We start from the raw sequence: 21,322 nt of genomic DNA, 5'->3' as shown, positions 1-21,322 counted from the left end.
TATTTTACGCCTGAGCAGGTCGTAAAACCAACATAAAAGCGAGTTGAGCAGTGTTCATCTCGCTTTTACGTTGGTTTTACGACCTGCTCAGGCGTAAAATATCATGGTCACGTGATTAAAAGCTTTTACGGTGAGGGGTTTTACGGCCCTTTTACGGCTAGTGGAGTCGCGGCCTTAAATTATTAAACATCAAGGGAATGAAATTGGGGTATCTAGTTTTACGATAGTTTATTTTCTGTAGGAATCTGGAGAACTACAAAAAATTTGATCCAGATGAGTTAGTTTTGAAGGGTATAAGAGCATGCACAGGTATGCATGCACATACATCCATATTTATTCTAACAGCACAGCTGTAAGATAAAGTTTCAAGCATGCTGTTCATTAGGATTGTAAAATTCTAGGCTGTCTTAGATGACACCATAGTAAGATTCCCACACTGAAAATCTTACAATGATGTCATACAGCCTTCTTATCACCAAACATAAATGATTACACTCAGAAATTTCTGACACCAAGAAGATACACCTATTATGAGTTTTTCCATGTTTTGTGAATGGCAATAATGTGGTCTTCTATGCAAGAATAGGGGTAAGAGGACAGTAGAAAATGAGGAAGATTCAGTTGGAAGAAGTCACTCAACACAATTAACTACACTTAAACATTTAGTAGACAATACCAAGTTTGAACACTACGTTACACATGATGATTTTAAATACAGTGTTACTATACAATATTTTATTATTTTAGAATTAACTTAAGTAGAATAAACTCAAGCTTCCATCTAGAAAATAAAAAAAAACTGATTTAGAACTTAATAATTCTGAAGATAAAAAAATTGATATTTCTTGTTTTACTCAATGTTAACAACAAAGTTGTGTTTCTTTGATGGTCCTTTTAAAATTAATTTTTATTATATAAATTAAGTTATTTTCAAGAAATCATTCATTCATAACACTGAATCTCATCATCATCATCATCTTTCAGAATGCTTTTTCAAAAATACTAAAAGCAGCACTGTTTCTGGAATTAACAATTTAGAAAATTTTGTTCTGTTTTAAACAAAATTTTAAAATACAATTTAGAAAGTTTTGAGTGAAAAATACATCAGAAAAATAATAAAACATTTAAAACAGCACAAAAAAAGTACAATGTTTAAGATTGTAATCATCATCATCATAAGATCCAAATTCAAATATCTAATATGGACTTTTCCTATATTTTGCTAATGAAATGTGCTTAGAGGAATTTCCAATGGTATTCTATCATAAGTGTTTTAGATTTTGATGTATTCAAAATGGCCTCATTCCAATTAATTTGAACCACTTCCTTATTAATCTATTGAAAGATCCTTTAAGTCTTTTCGTACAATTCTGCTTATATCCGTGCATCTTATGGGAAACATTAAAAAATTCTGTAAATTCTGGCTTGGAATATCTGCTGCCTTTCATTTTTGAAAAGATTTCTTACTGTGCATAATAATAGACAAATGCATTATATGAATTTTCAATATAGTGCCTTGTAATGACCTCTTTCAGTATATTACAATATTAATAACACAATGTTTAGTATAATACTGTGGCTTATAGTATAAAAATTGTAAAATTAATGAACCTTATTAAAAAACCAAGTTAACTGAAAATGTATTAAACTCAGTACAACCTGTATCTGTATGTTAACAAAATGTTAAATTCTAGTTTTTCAAATGCTTGAGTTCACAAAACCAGAATTAATTTCTTCTTCCTTCTTAATATTCAACAAAAAGCAAATATTTAATTTTTCCTAATTCAGTTATTTCTATTAAAAACTTCTTATTAGTTGCATAACTAACTTATCATCTTTAGTTAACAAAGGCTTAAAAATGTTACCTTAATGTAGGTTTCATTTCTCCTCAAAATGATTTGAAGGGAGAATGAATGCAAATAATACATATGCTTCCTACATAATTGCAATAAAGAATTGATAAAATACAGTATCATGTTTTATACAACTTTGAATTCCTTTTCATTTAACCTTTCCTTTTTAAATCACATCAAAAACATTTAGAACTTGTAAACATTTGTACTATTAATACACTGGCATATAACACACAATATCATCTTACATAGTACTAATCTTGCATACAGTTTTTTGGGTGGCGTGCAATTTCCGTGTGTTGCTGGCACAGTATTGCAGCAATAGCAAATTTACAGAACAAAAGGGACAAAGAGTACCATTAGTACGACAACCATTCATGAAAATATATATTAATATTACTCAATTGAAAAGTAGAAACAAAATAAAACTAGCTTTTAATTTGCTTGAATTCCTTTATAAATTATTTCTACACAAATTTTTTTCATTATTACTATTATTTTGAATTTTTGCATCTCCCGAATTATGCTCCTAAGCCCAATCTGGAGCACATTGATGGGATAAGATATACAACAAATGGGTAGTTTGCCAAAAGGAATGCCTCCCAGGAGGACTTTGGGAAATTAGCTCCTATTTAGATGTCCAGGTTTTCTTCACATGTGTAACTCTACATGGCCAGCTTGTTGATCAGGTGCAAAACAGGACCAATTACCAGTGTTCAGTAATCTACCCAGCCACTGATGGGCTATTCAATAAATTTACTTCTTTCAATGTATTTTATGAAGTTCATTAATTGATCTATTAATATACAAAATACGTGGTACGATCTAAAAGTTTGGGGACTGCAGTAATCTATGACAACAAAAGCATGTATTTGAAGTTACAGCGTATGAAATGGATTCTACCAAACCACCTATATGTGTTCAGGTTAATTTCACCCTTGTCATGTGATTAAACCGCGAGCGCTGCTGTTTTTTTCCGGAGATAGTTACCTTTGTCCTGCGACGTAATCAAAGTGGAGTTTCAAGAACAACCTCCAACACTTCGACTTCACCGTGGTAGAATCACCGTACACCTTTCTTAGCAATTTTAAAGTCTCCGTAGGTGTTTTACCTAAACGCTGACAAAATTTAATGTTGGAGGTTGTTCTTGAAACTCCACTTTCATTACGTCGCAGAACAAAGGTAACTATCTCCGGAAAAAAACAGCAGCACTCGTGGTTTAATCACATGACATGGGTGAAATTAACCTGAACACGTAGAGTGGTTTGGTAGAATCCATTTCATACGCTGTAACTTCAAATACATGCTTTTGTTGTCATAGATTACTGCAGTCCCTGAACTTTTGGATCGTACCACGTATATAATCTCAGTATACAAAATACATAATTATATTAGATTATCTGTCAAAATAGAACTATTTTACAATATATTGATTAAGATTAATAAAATATAAAAGTGAAATAAACTAAGAGATTAAACAAAAATGTTTTATAGTACATTCAGAAAGAGTCATCAAATATATTGTTTATGATTATATATAAAAAGAATTCTTAAAAATAATATTTACTTACAGTATTAATAATGAAAAGGAAAAAAAATAAACAGTAACTTTACCTGAAATATATCATTTTGTGTATTCGTACATAAACCAATATCATTCATTGCATCCTTTGTTGCTTGAAATTTTATCTTATCTTGATCTACAATTTTAAAAAAATTGTTTTTGAATTCTTTTTCAAAAGATATCATTAAATAATTATATAATTCCATTTATTACATTAAAAATTTGTTGTAGAAGATAATTCACAGTTTTAAATGATACATTACTTGAAATCAAATTCATCAATTTGTAGAAATACAAAAAAATTTTTAAAATACCGTATTTACTCGCATATAAGACAAGGTTTTTAGTCATTTTTCACTGCTTCAAAAACCTAGGTCATCCTATATGGGCAAACGAAGAATTCTTTGCATTTTTCTAATAATTTTTGTGAACCGTGTATTAGCCTCGTGTGTTTAAAAACAAAAGTATTTTATCTGGGTCGTTTGAATCGTTCTTGTGTATTGCCAGGAGTAAAGGTGAATAGCAATAGGAAAAGCAAAGCTTTTGAATTGAGTTCCAAATTCAAATTCCAAAATCATACAGGAATCCAATATAAGTTTTAATTCATTTCCATGTGAAAACAGATGATTATTTGGAAATCTGAATTCGGAGAAACTCATAAGTGTAATCGACAAAGAGTGAATTCGACTGTTAAGAATTGACAAAAAAAAAAAAAAAAAAAAAAAAAAGGTTCCCGATTGTCCAGCTTTACATGAACAAATTATGTTGTCGATTTTAGAAGACTGTTTTTGAAGTTTAAAATGCCAGTAATTTTTGCGGAATCACGTGTGCATTTACGTGCATTTGATATTCTTTTTGTGATTAAATGAAATAAAATTAGAATTGTATTAATAAATCTAATTTTCTTTATGTTGATCTTTAAAGTCACATCTCATCCTATATGCGAGATCATCTCATATGCGAGTCAATATGGTACATACAAAGTATATATACACAAAGAGCAACACAACTTTTTCTTTTTTTCAAAAATTAAAAGCGGTCATTACAACTAATAGTGAACACTAAATGACTGTTAATGAGTAAAAGTTATTTTACAACACTATCAAAGAAAAGAAAAAAAAAAAAACATTTTAATATCTATTGGAAAACATCAGAAATTGAGCATTAGCATTAAGTCCAGCTGTGAATTTTACAGTATAGTATTTTGCTAACAAATAAATTACTGAAGTAATATAAAATGCTTATCAAAACCAAGGTTATAAGTAATTAATACCTTGGAAGTTGACAAGCTATGAATATGAGAAATTGATAGCACACGAAAAGAAAAATCTCTGTTAAAAGATATGTCGGGTTTAATCCAAAAAAATATATACAACAGAATTTTTGATAAACATTTACAGTTACATTCTTATAAAATAAATATAAGACCTTTATAAATAAAAGACCTTTATAAGCTTTAAATTATTATTATAACCAAATACAAATGAATTACATAATATTAATTAATAAAGATCATTTTCTAGATTTTAAATACAAAGTAGCTTCAAAAAGTTCCCAGAATTGTTTATTACTCAAAAATTAAGCAACGTGTCCTTCAAAGTATTGTCCTTTGGCAACAACACACTTTTGCCAATGATATAGCTGCTGAAAACATTCTTGGAAGCCATCTTGTGACAGCAATGCAGATGTCGCACTCTGTTTAACCTCAATCACATTCTTGAAGTGGCATTCCTTGATGGCATCTTTCAACAAGAGGAAGAGGTAGAAATTGCACAGAGTGAGATCCGAAGAGTACGGAGGATGCTCCAATGTGATCACTCCATGTTTGTCCAGGTACTGCTTCACCAGCAGTGATTGATGTGCAGGCATTATCGTGGAGAACATCATGTATTGTTTTCCCAATAGCACAGACATTTTCAGTGGATGGATTCTCTAAGATAGCGAAGGATGTCAATGTACAGTACATCTTGTTGACTGTGCAACCCTCGAGTATGAATTCATAGTGAACAATCCCCTGGGAATCAAAGAAGACTTCCAACATGACCTTCCCCTTACTCCTGTCCTGCAATTTTATAGACCGCAGTGAAGTAGGCAACTTCCATTCCATGAACTGTTGTTTTGGTTGAGGGTCATACAGGAAACACCAGGTTTAGTTACCTGTGATGATGTCTGGATTCTTACCAGCCAGTTAAATGAGATTTCCAAACAATGTCTTGCAAGATCTTGCTGGTCTGCCATGAGCATTCATGGCACTGTGTTGGCAAACACAGTGCATGTTCAATTGATCATGCAGGATGGAAGGACAACTTCCAACCGAAATTCCTGCTGTCTTGCCGATCAGCTCAATTGACTGCTATCTGTTTGTCTGACCCCACAATCTCTCGTACGACTGTCACTTTCTGCTCCGATGTTGATGTCCATTTCACAAATCATCAGCAACACTTTCTCATCCCTCATGAAAGCATTTATGCCAGTCAAACTTGAGAATGCTTCATGGCAGATTCAACATAGGCATTCTGAAGTATCTTCAAGATCTGAAAGGGTTTTTTCTCCAACAACACACAACTTGATATTGCACTTTGTTCTTCCACAGACATTTTTTGCCAGACTCCATTTCACAATGTCTCACTAACATGAACTTCAGGCATGCTGTTACTTTACAGCAAGTACAGACTTGTTTGAACATATTTCTCTATTCCTGACAGGTTTAGCTAAGACATGCATTACTTGTTTCCTTTTTCATTGACTTTAAATGACTAACCCTGAACAATTCCAGAATTTTTTGAATCTATCTCGTATATTAACAAATAGTAGCTATATAACTTGATATATAGGTAGTTCTTGTTAATTACAAAACAAAATATAGTGCTTTGACGATCACTTGGCTTTCTTTTCCCTTTTATTAAATTAAGGGAAAAGAAAGCGAAGTGATCGTCAAAGCACTATATTTTGTTTCGTAATTAACAAGAATTAAGCGCAACACGGTTTCAAGTCATTAATAGGTAGTTCTGTAATAATTAAGTATTATCTTATACTTTTGTCTACTTTGTACATTCTTGTGAACTAGGACTTGTTATACTGAGGGAAGAGAAAAAAAAAAACACTTTTCAAATAAAATGTATATACTGTAAAAATCTTTTTTACCACTACAATTGAGCATTTTGGGCCAACACCCCTCCTCAGCAGATGTTACCTTTTTCTAATCATAATTTTAAAGAATTACAAATTAATTTATATGCATGTTTTTAAAAATATCTTAAATAAAAATTTATATATTTACATGTGTATACTTTAATATACCATATATTCCTTTCAACATTTTTGGAATAAACTTTTAAAGTGCTATTTTTTAAAAATTCTTCCAGTAGCATCAATAAATCTAATTAATCAAAAATTATATCAGTAATTTATACTAATATAATTTCCCTACTAATTATAAAACAAGCATCCTACCAGTAAAAATTTCCTGAAATGTTTTTCTGTTTATTACAACACAGTTTCAATCACTTAAACATCACTCGTTTGTTAAACAAATTACCAATGCACCATACCACAGGGTAATTATCCAGCTCACACCACAGCTGGAACTCCTCTTAAGGGTTTCAAGTGCCCTCTATATTTATCAAATTATACCAAGATTCATCTATCGTTCTGCCAAACTTTCTTTCATGTTTTCTTTAGATAAAATTATTTTCAACGTTCAAACTGTCTTTTGTAGGCATTTTCCTGTTCTTTCTATTTTTACTGTATTTTCATTTATTTCACATCCATATGTATTGCAACAACTACTACTGCCAAATTAGGATAATTGTACTTTATTGCTCTTAAGTGGTCAGTTAACCTTTTCCTTAACTGTATTTCTCTAACATATCTATTTTTGTAAATAACTACATTGGAAAAAGCCTACTATATTTTTTTTTTATCCAATATACCAGTGGGCATTTCTTTATTTGGCCTTAATAATTTGTTGTCTGTTGGTTTGTTTTGGAATTAGTGTGATATCTTCACTTTTGACAGCTGTCTATCGTTTCAAATATTTTAGGAAGGTAGGGTAACTTAACATATTTCTCTCAATTTCCAATTGATTTCTTGTGTTTTCAGTTTATCCATACATCATATTAAGTCAAAACCATTTACCTAAGAACATATCTATTACTGATTTGATCTCTTCCTCCCATTTAAGTTGTTCTATTTTTTTGATATACATTTCAAAAACATTTCTTTATTTAAATTGGAACTGATGAATAATAGTTTATTACTTTGGGTACTGTGGTCGACTTAATATTTATTGTTGAATATCAAAAATTATATATAATCTTCATGGATCAATCATACAAGGCAAACTACTTTTTTAAAGTATATTCATTTTTATTATTTTCAACAGAAATGCATTTTGGGCTGTACCACTCAGTGTTTTAAATATAAGGCTTTCAATAATAAATGCTATAAACTTTTCTCAGTTTTATACAATTTATCATTTTATTTTTACCACATTTACTTTCATGTTCTAGAAATATTTAAATACCTGTCACTTCTTCACTTAAACTTGTTATGAGTTCTTGTGTTAGCATCAAATTTTTACAATCATTTTCTGAAATTCCAGCAATCATCTGTAATTATAAAATACTATGATTATGAAATTGTATAACAACAATTATTTAGGTTTTAAATATAAAATCTTAATTATTTTAAAAATCTTTAGTCTTATCTCTCTAAACCTCTGCTGTTTAAATTATGAGGACATCACAAAACTTGACTCTTTCCTCAATATTCTCCACATGTGTCTTTTTACCTATCCTCTTCAGTGTTTTTGCCTCTGGAGAACTTTAGATATCCTGTCATTATTACACAACCTGTTTCCATCTCTTACTATTTCATTCCTAATCCTGATATTTGTACTCTTATATAAAAGATAGTTCACAAAATATTAAATACCATTTAACGTTCAGTTAAATGGTACCATTAATACCATTCTTCTCTTAGACATTTAGTTTCAAAAGCTAAGCCTTATAATCTTTTCTGGTTTGTCAGCTTACAGCTGAGGCAGTTAAGCTGTCAGCCTACTGCTCTGGAACCAGGATCAAATCTAGGCAATTGAAAAATTCTAGGAATTTTAGGGAGTAGTCTGTCCAGAATATGTTGGGTGTCATATCTCATCACCAAAGGATAATTATTCCATGCACTAACAAGACTAAAAATCTCAATTTTTATTTTAACATTAAAACATGCATTCCAAAAATGGGTTTTTATCCTGTACAGTATTCCTTTTCACGTACAGTTAATACAAAGAATTTGATTATTATACTTTTAGTTGGGCATTTGTAATGGACGTAATCTAAACTAAAATAAGTTTAAAAAAATTTTCTGTAGTTCAGATGTATGTCTATTTAGTTCATATCTTCTCTCTCACCAATTGTTTTTTCTTTTTGAAGTTTTAAAATTTTATTTTGTATTTAAGACTACAAAATTTAAGTTCCTGTGTTTAAAATATAAGGGGGAAAATATTGTAATCGAAAGGGACAAATTCTTTTCAATTGCTGAAGAGAAAACAACTAGCATCTAAACTGTAGTAAATCGCTATGTCTATTATTGTACTTTCAACTGGAAATTTATGGTCTGAATTAGTATTCATTTTAACTAACTGAAAAGGAATGCAAAATATAAAAAAACCTTAAAGTGCATATATTGCAAGATTAAAAACAAAGATCCAAACATTGTTAGTGGTCTTGTGTGTGTGAGACTCCAGATAAGGGCTTAACTTTCACCTAAATTTGCAGAAATATTTCAAATCACAAACACATCACATTCATAAAAAATGTCAAATAATAGCAATTGGAAATTCTTGCTGTCAAGAAAGAATACATTATTCTGATTCAACAGCAAAAGTCCCAAAGATCAGTAAACATCTCCAGTTAGTATCAGAATTTGGCATCAAATTACATGTTGGTGTTGACCTCTCCCATGGCCCAAGTTTGTCTAGAGTTTCACCTGATGACAGATGAAGGACCAATTGAAAAAAGTGAAGTGGGACCAATTGAGGTGTTTGATTGACAAACTCTTTAAAGATTGTCCTTCAGTCATGGTTACTCTCATTCCAGCTTAGAGGTTCCATGCTTTTCAAAGTTTCCTTTGACAGATCCCTGCATTGATTGTGTTCTTTCTCAAACCAGCTTTTCCCAATCAACTCCATTCCTCAACCTCGAATGACTTGTGCTTTAGGGCACTGAGTCATCAAAGAGTCTGACCAATTTGTATATAGTTAATCATGGCCTCCTGCCCCAATTAACTATACAAAAACTTCTGATTTGAACGGGGAGTAATGTTATTTCAATTCAAAATTTTCCCTGAAAGGAGTTAGATAGATGATCAGCATGACTATTGCTAACAGGTAAAGTATGATGTACAGTGGCAAGACACTACTAATATGAGGTAGAGAGCATATATTTTAAATAAGTTAAAAACGTGATTAAAAATTACAGCCCAGCATTGTGATGATGTCACAATAAATAACTGCTTGTTCGGTATGCAATATATTTCAATATTGAAAACACCTGTGTTTTTTGATTAGTCTCACTCAGGGACAATATATAAAGTTTATTCAATGTAAATATCTTTTTTGCAATTTTTCACCAAACTCATCTCCTCCAGAATAAAATATACTTCATACTGTCATAGCATCATAAATATCTTTAACATACTTTCCTTGATAGCATCTTGATCCAAATATATTCAGTCAAGATCTACTACATTTCTAGGTACCATTGCAAAAATACTTTTAAAAACACTTTAGCATTTAAAAGTTTTCGATTCAATTTTGTCTTATTTTTTAACTAAGTTTTATTTCTTTGCCATTATATCATCCAACCAGTAGTATTCAGAAAGCTGGATGGGCAAGTGGTCAAGGTGGCAGCCTACTGCTCTGGGGACACAGGATCAATCCAGATGGATCGAAAAATCCCCAGGAATTTTTTTGGGAAGTGGTTCGTCCAGATACGTCAGGCCCAGTCCCTCACAACCCGGTTATACCATTGTGGGCCTAGCCGAACCAATAGTGGGCTTGCTAAATGAGGTCCTCTTAGTGCCCACACGGCAGAAAGAGTTGGTGTTAAAAAAAAAAAACAAACTAGTAGAATTCTAGTCATCTAGTATAACCCCATAGGAAATTCTATTAAAAACTAAATATACCTTAACTAGTTTATTCGAGTCTTTTTTTTTGTTATACAACGGTAAGAAGTTTGACACTTGCATATAAACTCTAAATTATTGACTACGAAACAAATTGGTTAATTTTTAAGTTTATCTAATTAAATATTGCTAACTATTTAAAGAATTCATAATAAATAATTACTTGGTAAAAAACATTGTAGCTTCTTTCTAGTCTTGGAATTGTTGTTACCCTTGTTTTCTCTAGAAGGTAAGTAGATATTTTAGCACCAGTAAATTCTCCCCTATTAAAAAAATTAAGAATTGTAATAATTTGTTATTCTTTAGATCTTTCAATTAAAATATTTTTATTAAGCATTTTCTCAGTTACATTTTTACTTATAAAATATTAAATATATATAAATTGTGGACACTATTTACATTTGATACCACTGTCAGCTGCATCTTTTTTAGAAGCAATAACTAGAATTAGTGGTGCCCTCCCAATTCTGTTTGGATTAAAAGGTGCTGCCAAAAAATTAGTGACGAATCTGGACTATACCGATTACAATTAGTGTACTACAGTAAATTCTCAATAAGTCAAACTCCTTTAATTTTTTGTCCTAACTTAACACTCAATGCATTCTGTTTTTCTATAAATCAAATAGCTTAAAAAATCAATATTAATATCCAGAAATTGAAAATCACATCTAGTTTTGTGCGCTTTCTTTTGCATTTTCAAAGACACAAACAATACTGTCACAAAGTTAAAGATATTTGTGTAGATAGTGGCACATTCAGGATTTAATCTTGGAGAAGCAGAGTTAAACTGTTTGAAAATTCTTAATGCAAGTTCAATAAAGTTTTCACCTTATATGACCACTAATTCATTAGTAGTTCAAAATAGATCATTGGATGAGCATGTAGAAATTAAAGGCATTTCTTGATTCAACTAAATACAGTAACTAATAACACAAATGTAAAATTATCTGGGAGATCAAAATTTCCATCATTTATCCAATAAAAGGATTTAAGAATCAAAAATTATTATTACAACTTTCTTCTTCCCTTATTATAAAATTTTGTAATTTTAGAATATTGGAAAAATAATAATAAGTTATAAAAGTTAAATCTTTATAGATTTAATACTATTTACTAATGAGGATATGGTGTTTAAATTTTAATAATAAATAAAACAAATTTTATCATTAGATAAAAACTTACTTGTTATATTGCAATTGAATGAATTTACCAAATCGACTGCTATTTTTATTCTTAGCTGTAGAAGCATTTCCAAATGCTTCCAATAATGGAGTTGAATCTACAATTTTTTGTTGAACTCTTTGTGGTTGATGATCCTTAATTGTACTGAAATAAAATATCACTAATATTAAATCTCTAATTTCATATTTTGTTCATTAATAGTATTTTGTTTAAAATAATATAATTCTTATTTATACAAAGTACAGTAGAGCGTCGTTTATCCAAAAGCCAGTTAACCGAAAGCTTTCCAGTCAGACTGTGTCGTGCCGAATCGAACGTTTTTGATACTAGATTAACTTCTAAAGTATAATTTTTTTGTTTTTATATTTTTCAATATATTTATTTTGTTTGTACAAAATAAAGAAATAATTTTTAACGATACAATAGTCTCGATTATTATTATAAAAATTTTCGTTAGGCTTAAAATCGACGAAAATTCAGCACGAAGCAACATGCAACGGAGAAACATTTCAACGTTGGATAGGTTAATATATTTTTTCATACATAATTGGTTATCCGAAAAACCCCAGTCCCCAATCGATTCGGATAAACGACGCTCTACTGTATATATAAAATTAGTTTATGAACAAAACAGTATCATGATCTTTCTAAAAATTGTAAGCATATAAACATGCTAAATGTAATGTTGTATGCATGCATAACATACCAACTGTTACTTAACTTTATAATTTCAAGAATCTTACACTACTGTAATATTGTTTTATCAAATTTATTTAAAAGAATAGACTTCATTCTAATGAAATTAACAATATAATTGTTACATTGAATTTTTAAAAATAATTTTAATATTCATACTAGCATGATGCTTCATTATTTACTTTGCAACAAACAGGTGATTGTTGCTATTGCAAGAATTTGATATTTATTAAAATTCAATAAAACAAAATCAAATGCCATAATGAGTTAAAATAAAACTGAATAGAAGTCACATAATAGTTGAATGAGAATTTCTACATATTCAAAAGATAACTCTAATGCATGTCAAAATCAAATATATATACAAAATGTTGAAAGATTAGTGTGGCTCATTTCTATTGGTCAAGAGCCATGCTGTACAAAAAAATCCACATAATGACAGTTCACCATTAGGATATCCACATTTGGTATCATTAAAACAGCAAACAGTTTTATCTCAAATGAATGTTGTCCATTTGAGAGATGGACTTAATGTCTCCATGTAGAGATTCAACTAATAAGTGGCACTGGTAAAGTGAAGTATTTTTAGGACCAAAGCATCATATGAGCTTTTCAGAACATTCTGATTTGCATAAGGGAATATAAACAGTCAATACAGAGTCATCTAGTTGTTTCAATGCCTAGCAATGACAAGCATCAAACTTACAAGTTTCATGTAAGGTAGTAGTCAAAGCCATTTAAGTTGCAATGATTTTGAAAATATTTCCCTGTTTATTCAAACTTTTAGGTTTATTGTCATACAGAACAATAAATTATAAAAAATAAATAACTAAGATTTTGTCAATCTGATGTATATTAAAAAAAAACATTCATTAAGTTCATAAAAATAAACTTCTAAATATTTTCAAAGTAAAATAGACTCCTGAATAAGTCTGAAACAATCTGTTTTCTTTACAATCACCAGTCTTACATTTTTTAATACTTAAATTTCAATAATAAAGACTAAAATTGAAATAAGTTACTTGTTAAAAATTGGCCTGAACCACTCTCAATAGAAATGTACTCGACATAGAAGCTATCATCAATGCATAATTTTATTTTGTTATATACAGTGACTCCAGTTTACCAGATTTTTTAAAAAATTTTATATTATAAACATTTGGATATCAAAACCATTACAAACAAATACCATATATTTCCGCAGATAAGATGATAGTTGAATCATAAAGAAAGACCTCCAATATCCGGCATTGTCTTATGGGACAAATACCAAAAAAAAATTAGATTGAAATTTATATAAATTAAAACCATTATAAAAAAACGGACAAACCATAATTATTTACTAGTAGAGAGTAGGGTACGTTCACAAAATAGAATAGCTCATTCGACGTTTTTGTGAATAGTCAAGGTCATTACCCAAATGCTCGAATCAGTGTGAATGTTTGCAACAATAGCAAGGCAGTGCTGCCGGATGCAAGAAAATAAAATTCGTTCATTTGAAAAATTACGTATACTTATATAAAACTTGCGTACTTTATAATTATATAATGATAATAAAATAATATGCATTTAGTATTTTATATATCAATATTGTAATAATACAATTTCAAAAATAAAAAAAAATAAGCAAAAATAATGAAAATTATTATTAAAATTGATTTGATATTCTTCAGATATTCCTTATTAACTGAAAAGTATTTAAAATTCACTTGATATCATTGAATTATTTACCTGAAATTTGAAGTCATTGCTACACTAGTAAGATACTTCAAAACTTCTGATGTGGTATATGTCTGTAATAAATACTGATTCTAAAACAACTCAATAATCAAATCTTATTTAATAGTTTTGAAGTAAATGCTTAAATTAATAAAGTAATAAACAAAATAGACCATTGTTAAACTGTTGTTTTCTTGATAATCAGGAAATAGACTACATAAATGTGTGTAGAGTACTTCAAAAAGAAATGTTAACATTTATGTGAAGATGATGTACAGTCATTGTAAGAGGTAGCAGGACTGTACTTTTTTCGAGAACTCTACAATCAGATCATGACTTCCTGCACATGCTAGAGAGAACTAGGTAGAGAACAACCTGCCACTATTGTGAAAATCAGAAGTTAAGCGTCGAGACTTAAACTAGTTTCCAATGACGGGAAGTGAGTCCCATTCATGGGGTCAGTGGATGACAATTTGGAGGGCTAAATAAATCAAGTGGGAGGTCACGGTTAAGTCGATAAGGTGTTGGCCATGTACGAGTAAACACACATATTCAAGATATTAAACAGATTTAATATAGATACTGTTTAAACGGATACATATAATAATAATAACAACAATAATAATAATAGCAATGATACTAAATGGAAGTTCTAGTAAGGCGATTAGTGGGATTACGCCGTACATACTCACAACCAAAGAAAAGCTCTAATCCCCTTTCTATAGCTAATCTTAACTAGTCCTAGATCATCCGAAAGGGAAGAAAGAGTTCTACTTACTGAGTTAAGAATTACCTCGCTAGTCGCTCGTTGTTGGCGGTCAATTACAAAACGGAACTTGACCAGTCGTTGTCTGATGTCTTTGATGCCGTGCCCGAGCCCTCTTTATACCAAATTCGAGGGGGTGAGAACTGTCATACTGTTAATGATTTACACGCATACCTGTTAGTGTGTTCATGTCTGGATCTAGCTAGTACGGACCACTGGCAATTGAGAAGTTTGTCTGATTTATAGACTTTAGTGCTTCGAAGATGTGATTTTATGAAATAAATTTATGTAGATTTGACAATTCTCACCCATCAATTAGCATCTAGCTGACAATAATTTCTACAAATTCGTCAACAATCTCAATATCGTTTATATCAAATGTCGCACTCGACAACAAATGAGGTGATTTATTGTTGCAGCCACGTGTCACGTGCAACCAAAGAAGGGATGAGAAACATTGCCTATTCCCGTCTTGTTGACTTTACGTCTATCGAGTTACTGTTAAACAAATGATGGTTTATCTCTTATTGATATATACTTTAACAATTAATTCGAGGAGATCGTCTCGGTCATTGACCGTAGAAGGCCCCTTCTCTCTTTTACATAAAATTATGAGGTTTATAAGAGGGGTGTTACTGCTCTAAAACAAAAGAGAAAAAGGGGGGGTTTCAGACCATCACACTATAAATAAGACATAAGTTACTTCCATATTAATATTAACATTTCTTTGAAGCATCCTATATTTAGAATACTACTACTAATAATAAATTTGTTCAAAACATGTTCTATTTAAATCATTTATGAATAAAAATGTCAGAAATAATATTAGTTATACCTAGCAAAATATTTACTGTAAAAAAATTGAAATTACAAATAAACAGGAAAAATAAAGCAAATTTATTTACATAAAATTTATTACTATAAAATTCATGAAATTTCTCAGTATACATTTTGTTCATGTACTCAGATAAAAAATTATTCATTTCTGCATGCAAATTAAGTTGACAGTTAAATGTTTTTATTTGCATTTCATCTACCACTGAGTTTTTTTTTGCTTAAACACCATTTTTATCTGTAAAAAGTGATATAAATCTTCCTGTGACCAAAATCTTAAGTTACAATACTCTTTTTCATTAACAACATAAAATTAAAAAATTAAAAAATAATCTAAAATCAATAAAGAATGTCAACTTCTTCAATGTTCAAAAGAATGCTTCTAAAAATAACCTATGTTTAATAGCCAAAATGGTAGGGAGGAGTTCCACTGTAGGAAAGACAAAATTGGGCAAATTTTCATTATTTTAAATGAAATTCAACAATAAAATAGATGCAGTAGGGTTACTCTAACTTCAAAATGATGTATAAAGCTTAACTAATTTATATAAAAGTACCTAATGAACTGAAAATAAATTTTGCCTTAACATTCCATATATATATATATGGAATGTTAAGGCAAAATCTACAACATATAACATATATATATATATATATATATATATATATATATATATATATGTTATATATATATATATATATTATATATATATATATATAACATATATATATATATATATGTATGTTGTAGATTCAATATGAGTTATATCATTCAAATTTTATATATTAATGAATTTATGTATGTATAATTAAACAAACAAGAAATCATCATTAGATTTTTTCCTAAATATGAAAATTAGCACCTTTAATCATCCAGCACAAAATGTTTAACAAAATAAAAACGTTTTCGATCATTTTTAACGGTCATCCTCAGTTAAAACTCAAATTAACAAAAGAACACTAAAATGGAATATAAGCAATTAAATACAAAAAAATAATAAATGCGCATGCGCAACTACAAATAGATCGCGCATGATGCCTAACATACATATATTATATAATAAATGAATAAAATGTAACAAAATACGTGGCCGCTTCCTTGTATGTTATTATTGTTTACCATTATAAAACGATTTCCAATTCTCTTCTTGTCATTCCTTAACAAATTGTTAAGGAATGACAAGAAGAGAGAGGATCGAAGCTCTTTAACAGGGGTTTACTCCATACCGATAAAGGACCAACAATTTGATTTGGATATTGTTTATGTGGGAGCTACTTTACGGCACTTAGAACAAAGGATCAAAGAGCACTGGTACTCGATTAATAAGAATCTGGATAGTACCGTTCTAGCATCATACGCCAAGCAACAGGATATTGATGTATTATGGGAACATGCTTCCGTCATCAGGCCAACGAACAATAGGCATACAATCAAACATCTAGAAAAGCTAGAAATATATAAAGCACAAGAAAAGACGGGATGTATTAATCATAGGGACGCGGATTCTTTATCAACCGCATGGAAATTGTTTTATAATGATAAACAATAATAACATACAAGGAAGCGACCACGTATTTTGTTACATTTTATTCATTTATTATATAATATATGTATGTTAGGCATCATGCGTGATTTATTTGTATTTGTGCATGCACATTTATTATTTTTTCGTATTTAATTGCTTATATTCCATTTTAGTGTTCTTTTGTTAATTTGAGTTTTAACTGAGGATGACCGTTAAAAATGATCGAAAACATTTTTATTTTGTTAAACATTTTGTGCTGGATGATTAAAGGTGCTAATTTTCATATTAATTATAATTTCCAGTATAATTAAAAGTTGGTTTTTCCTAAATGATAATAAATTGATTAACAACAAAACTATTGAGCATCAAACACATGACCATGTTATTTATTAAACACTTGGCACTTTTCCACTTCTATTAGTTGAGACGAGATTCTATTTCACTCGTTTTGGGCATTTCACCCCTCTTCAGTCAACGTTAATTCCTTGAACTCAAGAGTGCTAGTGCACAGCACAATTTGGACCTCAAAGTTTTGGACCCTTTCAAGAATACCAACAAAACTATTGTTTTCAATTCAGCTGTTTTATGATAAAAAGATAAATGTACAGTACATATTTAATATAATGATACTAAAAACAAATCACATTCTATTAAAAATATTACACCATAATGATGTTTCAAATATTAAAAACTTTCTATTTTTAGTTAAGATTTAAACTTATTTCAAAACTTGGAAAGAATTTATATATATAATAATTACTGTATTCATTAAAGAAAATTACAAAATTATTCTACAGACATATCTGTCTGATGACTAAGTATTTGAAATTTTTAAAAACAATAGCTCTTTTCTTACCTTCCCAGCACCACTTTCACCACTGACAATGATAGCCTGATTAATCTTTCCTAAATCAGAAGCAAGCATGTGATGTGCATTTTCTGCTACTGCATATACATGAGGTTCTTGAATACTCTGAAATATGTAATAAGGAAAAGTTCATAAATGTTTTAGATAAACTAAAAATTAATATTGTATGTATTCAATCATTATTACCTGACATTTTGACTTGTGATACAATTCTATTGTTTTTTGGGTATACAAATGCTGAAAAACTGTACAAGGATTAATAGCTAATAATGTTCTTCCACCCCAAACGTAAAATAGACCATTAGCATAATTATTTTGCAAAACATGTAACACTAAAAATAAAAAAAATTTTTTAATAAATTTTTAATGACAATTTTAAAAAGTAAGTTGAAACTTTTTATTTGAATACATAACAGAAAACAAAAATTGAAATCTGAGATCCAGGAGTTAATTGTTTGATTAATGCTAACGTGGGAGAAAAGTTTTTCCCGACTTACAGTAATTCTGTCTTCCATGGGTCCAATAAATAAAGGACAAGTAAATATTAAGTGAAACCATCAACAATCATTCAAAATAGTCAACACTGTTCAGTTATTAATGCTTGGGAACATCATTAACAATTAAACAATTCCACGACAAAAAGAGAACAAGTCCAATTCCCCTGTCCTAGCTGACCCAGTGATGACACATTTGAATGTCATCTCTGCACAACATATGGTTACGAGACCAAATTCCCACACCTGATAGGGATATAATGGCTGCACACCCGAAATTCAAGGTGGACATTAGAACGGATGAACATTCCAGGGCAGACATAACTCAAAGAGAGCTGACTCCATCATAGTAACTGGTGGCTTGCAAGACTCCTGTTCTGCCATACTCCAAGCAGATACTCTCCCCAAAGCCATAAGCCACGGCTAGTTTGCCATTCTCCCTACAATGGCTGACAACAACCCAATACTATGAAAGGTCAACTGTCCATCTATTCAATAGAGGTATTTTACTTAGAGCAATGTAAACTCTCTCTTGGTCGACTTAGATATTAAGTTAGAGTTAATATATAGCACAAAGTTTAATTAGATACATATTGGATTGTTAAATGTGCTAGTGCTTGCATGTAACTGTGGCAGGTCATTGTATCCTTTAGTTTATTAAATTTGTTAGTTAGTTAAACTGGTATTGATTTCAACTGTTTGAACAAATCACCCTATCAACTTACCCGCAGCTCTCCTCACTTGATATAAATCCTTCCAATAAAAGTATAACATATAAAAATAGCAAGTTAGGACACAACCTTCTACTACCCTAACTAGTGTCAGGAAAAACAGTCCTCAAGATCATTAGATCTTGAGACACACAATTAAACAGCCATCCACTGACAATTAAACAGGACTTACCCGTCCTGATGTCAGGAAAGGTTCAGAATGAACTTTACTCTCTAACCCCTGGCTTTTCACAAATCAGATAATTTCGAAGATCTAGCATTTCAGCTTATTTCAATTGGAAGAATTTAGAAAATTTTGAAAGAAAAGATTGATCCAGAATGGCTATTAATGTTAATTTAATTCAATAATTTTACTTTCTCGGCTTCTTATGTACATAACATGGGAAAATATTGGAATCCTGTTAAATTTGACCCTCCTAGTATTTTGCAAATCTGCAAATTTTGAGGCCCCCTAAAAAATTCCATAAATATGTACTGTACAGCACATACATGCATGCATCTGTGTGTTGGTTTTTAAATGCATTTAATATCTCAGAATGGAATACAGGTACTCCTCACTTTACGACCTATCTGCTTAACAACCACTCGTACTTATAACTAATCGAGTTTCAACCTGCAATTCAGGGAATCCCCTTTCTCAGCTTGAGTATCGATCAGTGGCAAATGGTGACATGCGCACTAAGCGTACTATAATAGGCTTGCGCGTACTATAATTGTCTTATAGTACTATTATAGGCTAATAGCATACTTTAATAGTCTTTTCATGAATAAATTTGAAGTTTGTTGCATAATTTGTATAATTTTACAACGATCCTATATTCCCGGCGCAAGCTCCTCACTTATTGACCAATTCACTTAACGATGTAGTCGTCGGAACAGAACTCAGTGGTAAAGTGAGGAGTACCTGTAATGATTAAGAAATAAAATTTGGCACAGTTGTTTGTGTATAAGAAGCACCAACGTTGTTATTAAAATTCTGGTAGTTAATGGTTGAGGAAATGTGTGGATAGAGGAGTCATATGTAATATCTTTAGTAGGACTGGACTTAATGACAAAAGGCAGTTATTAGAATTTACACTTTAAAACTAGTGATGTAATGAATAGTATATTCGACCTCAGCCGAATACTCGGCCAGGAGCGTGACCAAATACCGAATATTCAGCCAGGAGCGTGGCCAAATGGCCGAATATTCAGCCAAACTATTCGGTTTGATTAACGCACATATAGAAATTAGCGCGCAAACCTCATTATGCAAGAATCGCGCACCCTGCTCTCTATTGGTCCGATGTCACTACGATTTTTTCTTCCAGTAGGTCTAAATTATTTAAATGTATTAATTAAATTATAATTATTAAAGTTAATATGAGATGGAGTCTAACGTCTACCTCTAGTGCCAAATTAGTTTATAATTTATGTAATAGCCGTAAATAGCCCGATATGATTCGGCAGTTGTTGGTATTTAGGTGTAAGTTATAACTTATTTTATTTGCAATCAATCTTTTTAACTCTTTAATTAAGCAGTAAAATTTTATTTTTACTACGTATTTGTAGACTGAATAGTACCCTAAGGATATATACTTTAGTGGGGACATATGGTCTAGTTTCTCCCCAGATGTGAAACAGTTCAAATATATTATTGGGGGTTTCTATTTGTGAAGTTTTGCAATATTTTGTTGCTATTGTTTTTGTCAATATTTTTAAAATTAACATGATTTCAAATGTTATCTTTTGCATATAATAAGAAATGCTCATTCTTTGCTTTATATATAAAATAAATTATATAGTAGTTACTCATCTTCTAGAAATAAATAATTATTTCATTAAATACGTTTCGTAAATCATTTTAAAATATCGTAAAAAATATTAAAATATACGCAAATACGAATATAACATAATTAACTAAA

The 21,322-nt window shown here is 30.3% G+C and overlaps 1 protein-coding gene across 1 annotated transcript in view; it reads right to left on the bottom strand.

Moving 5' to 3' along the window:
* Window positions 1-21,322, bottom strand: part of LOC136990407 (unconventional myosin-XIX-like) — a 64,112-nt gene that overhangs the window by 29,941 nt on the left and 12,849 nt on the right. The window contains exons 3-9 of the mRNA XM_067288795.1: window positions 18,380-18,525; window positions 18,182-18,298; window positions 14,212-14,273; window positions 11,785-11,928; window positions 10,766-10,865; window positions 7,943-8,027; window positions 3,468-3,553 (exon numbers count right to left, since the gene is read on the bottom strand). Of these exons, the coding sequence (XP_067144896.1) occupies window positions 3,468-3,553; window positions 7,943-8,027; window positions 10,766-10,865; window positions 11,785-11,928; window positions 14,212-14,273; window positions 18,182-18,298; window positions 18,380-18,525 (740 nt within the window). The remainder of the gene's footprint in view (window positions 1-3,467; window positions 3,554-7,942; window positions 8,028-10,765; window positions 10,866-11,784; window positions 11,929-14,211; window positions 14,274-18,181; window positions 18,299-18,379; window positions 18,526-21,322) is intronic.

This window comes from Centruroides vittatus, unplaced genomic scaffold (genome assembly GCF_030686945.1).
Source record: "Centruroides vittatus isolate TY-2023 unplaced genomic scaffold, ASM3068694v2 scaffold_932, whole genome shotgun sequence".
NCBI lineage: Eukaryota > Metazoa > Arthropoda > Arachnida > Scorpiones > Buthidae > Centruroides > Centruroides vittatus.
Note: the sequence above shows the minus strand (reverse complement) of the source record. Positions and strands in the feature narration are given on the sequence as shown.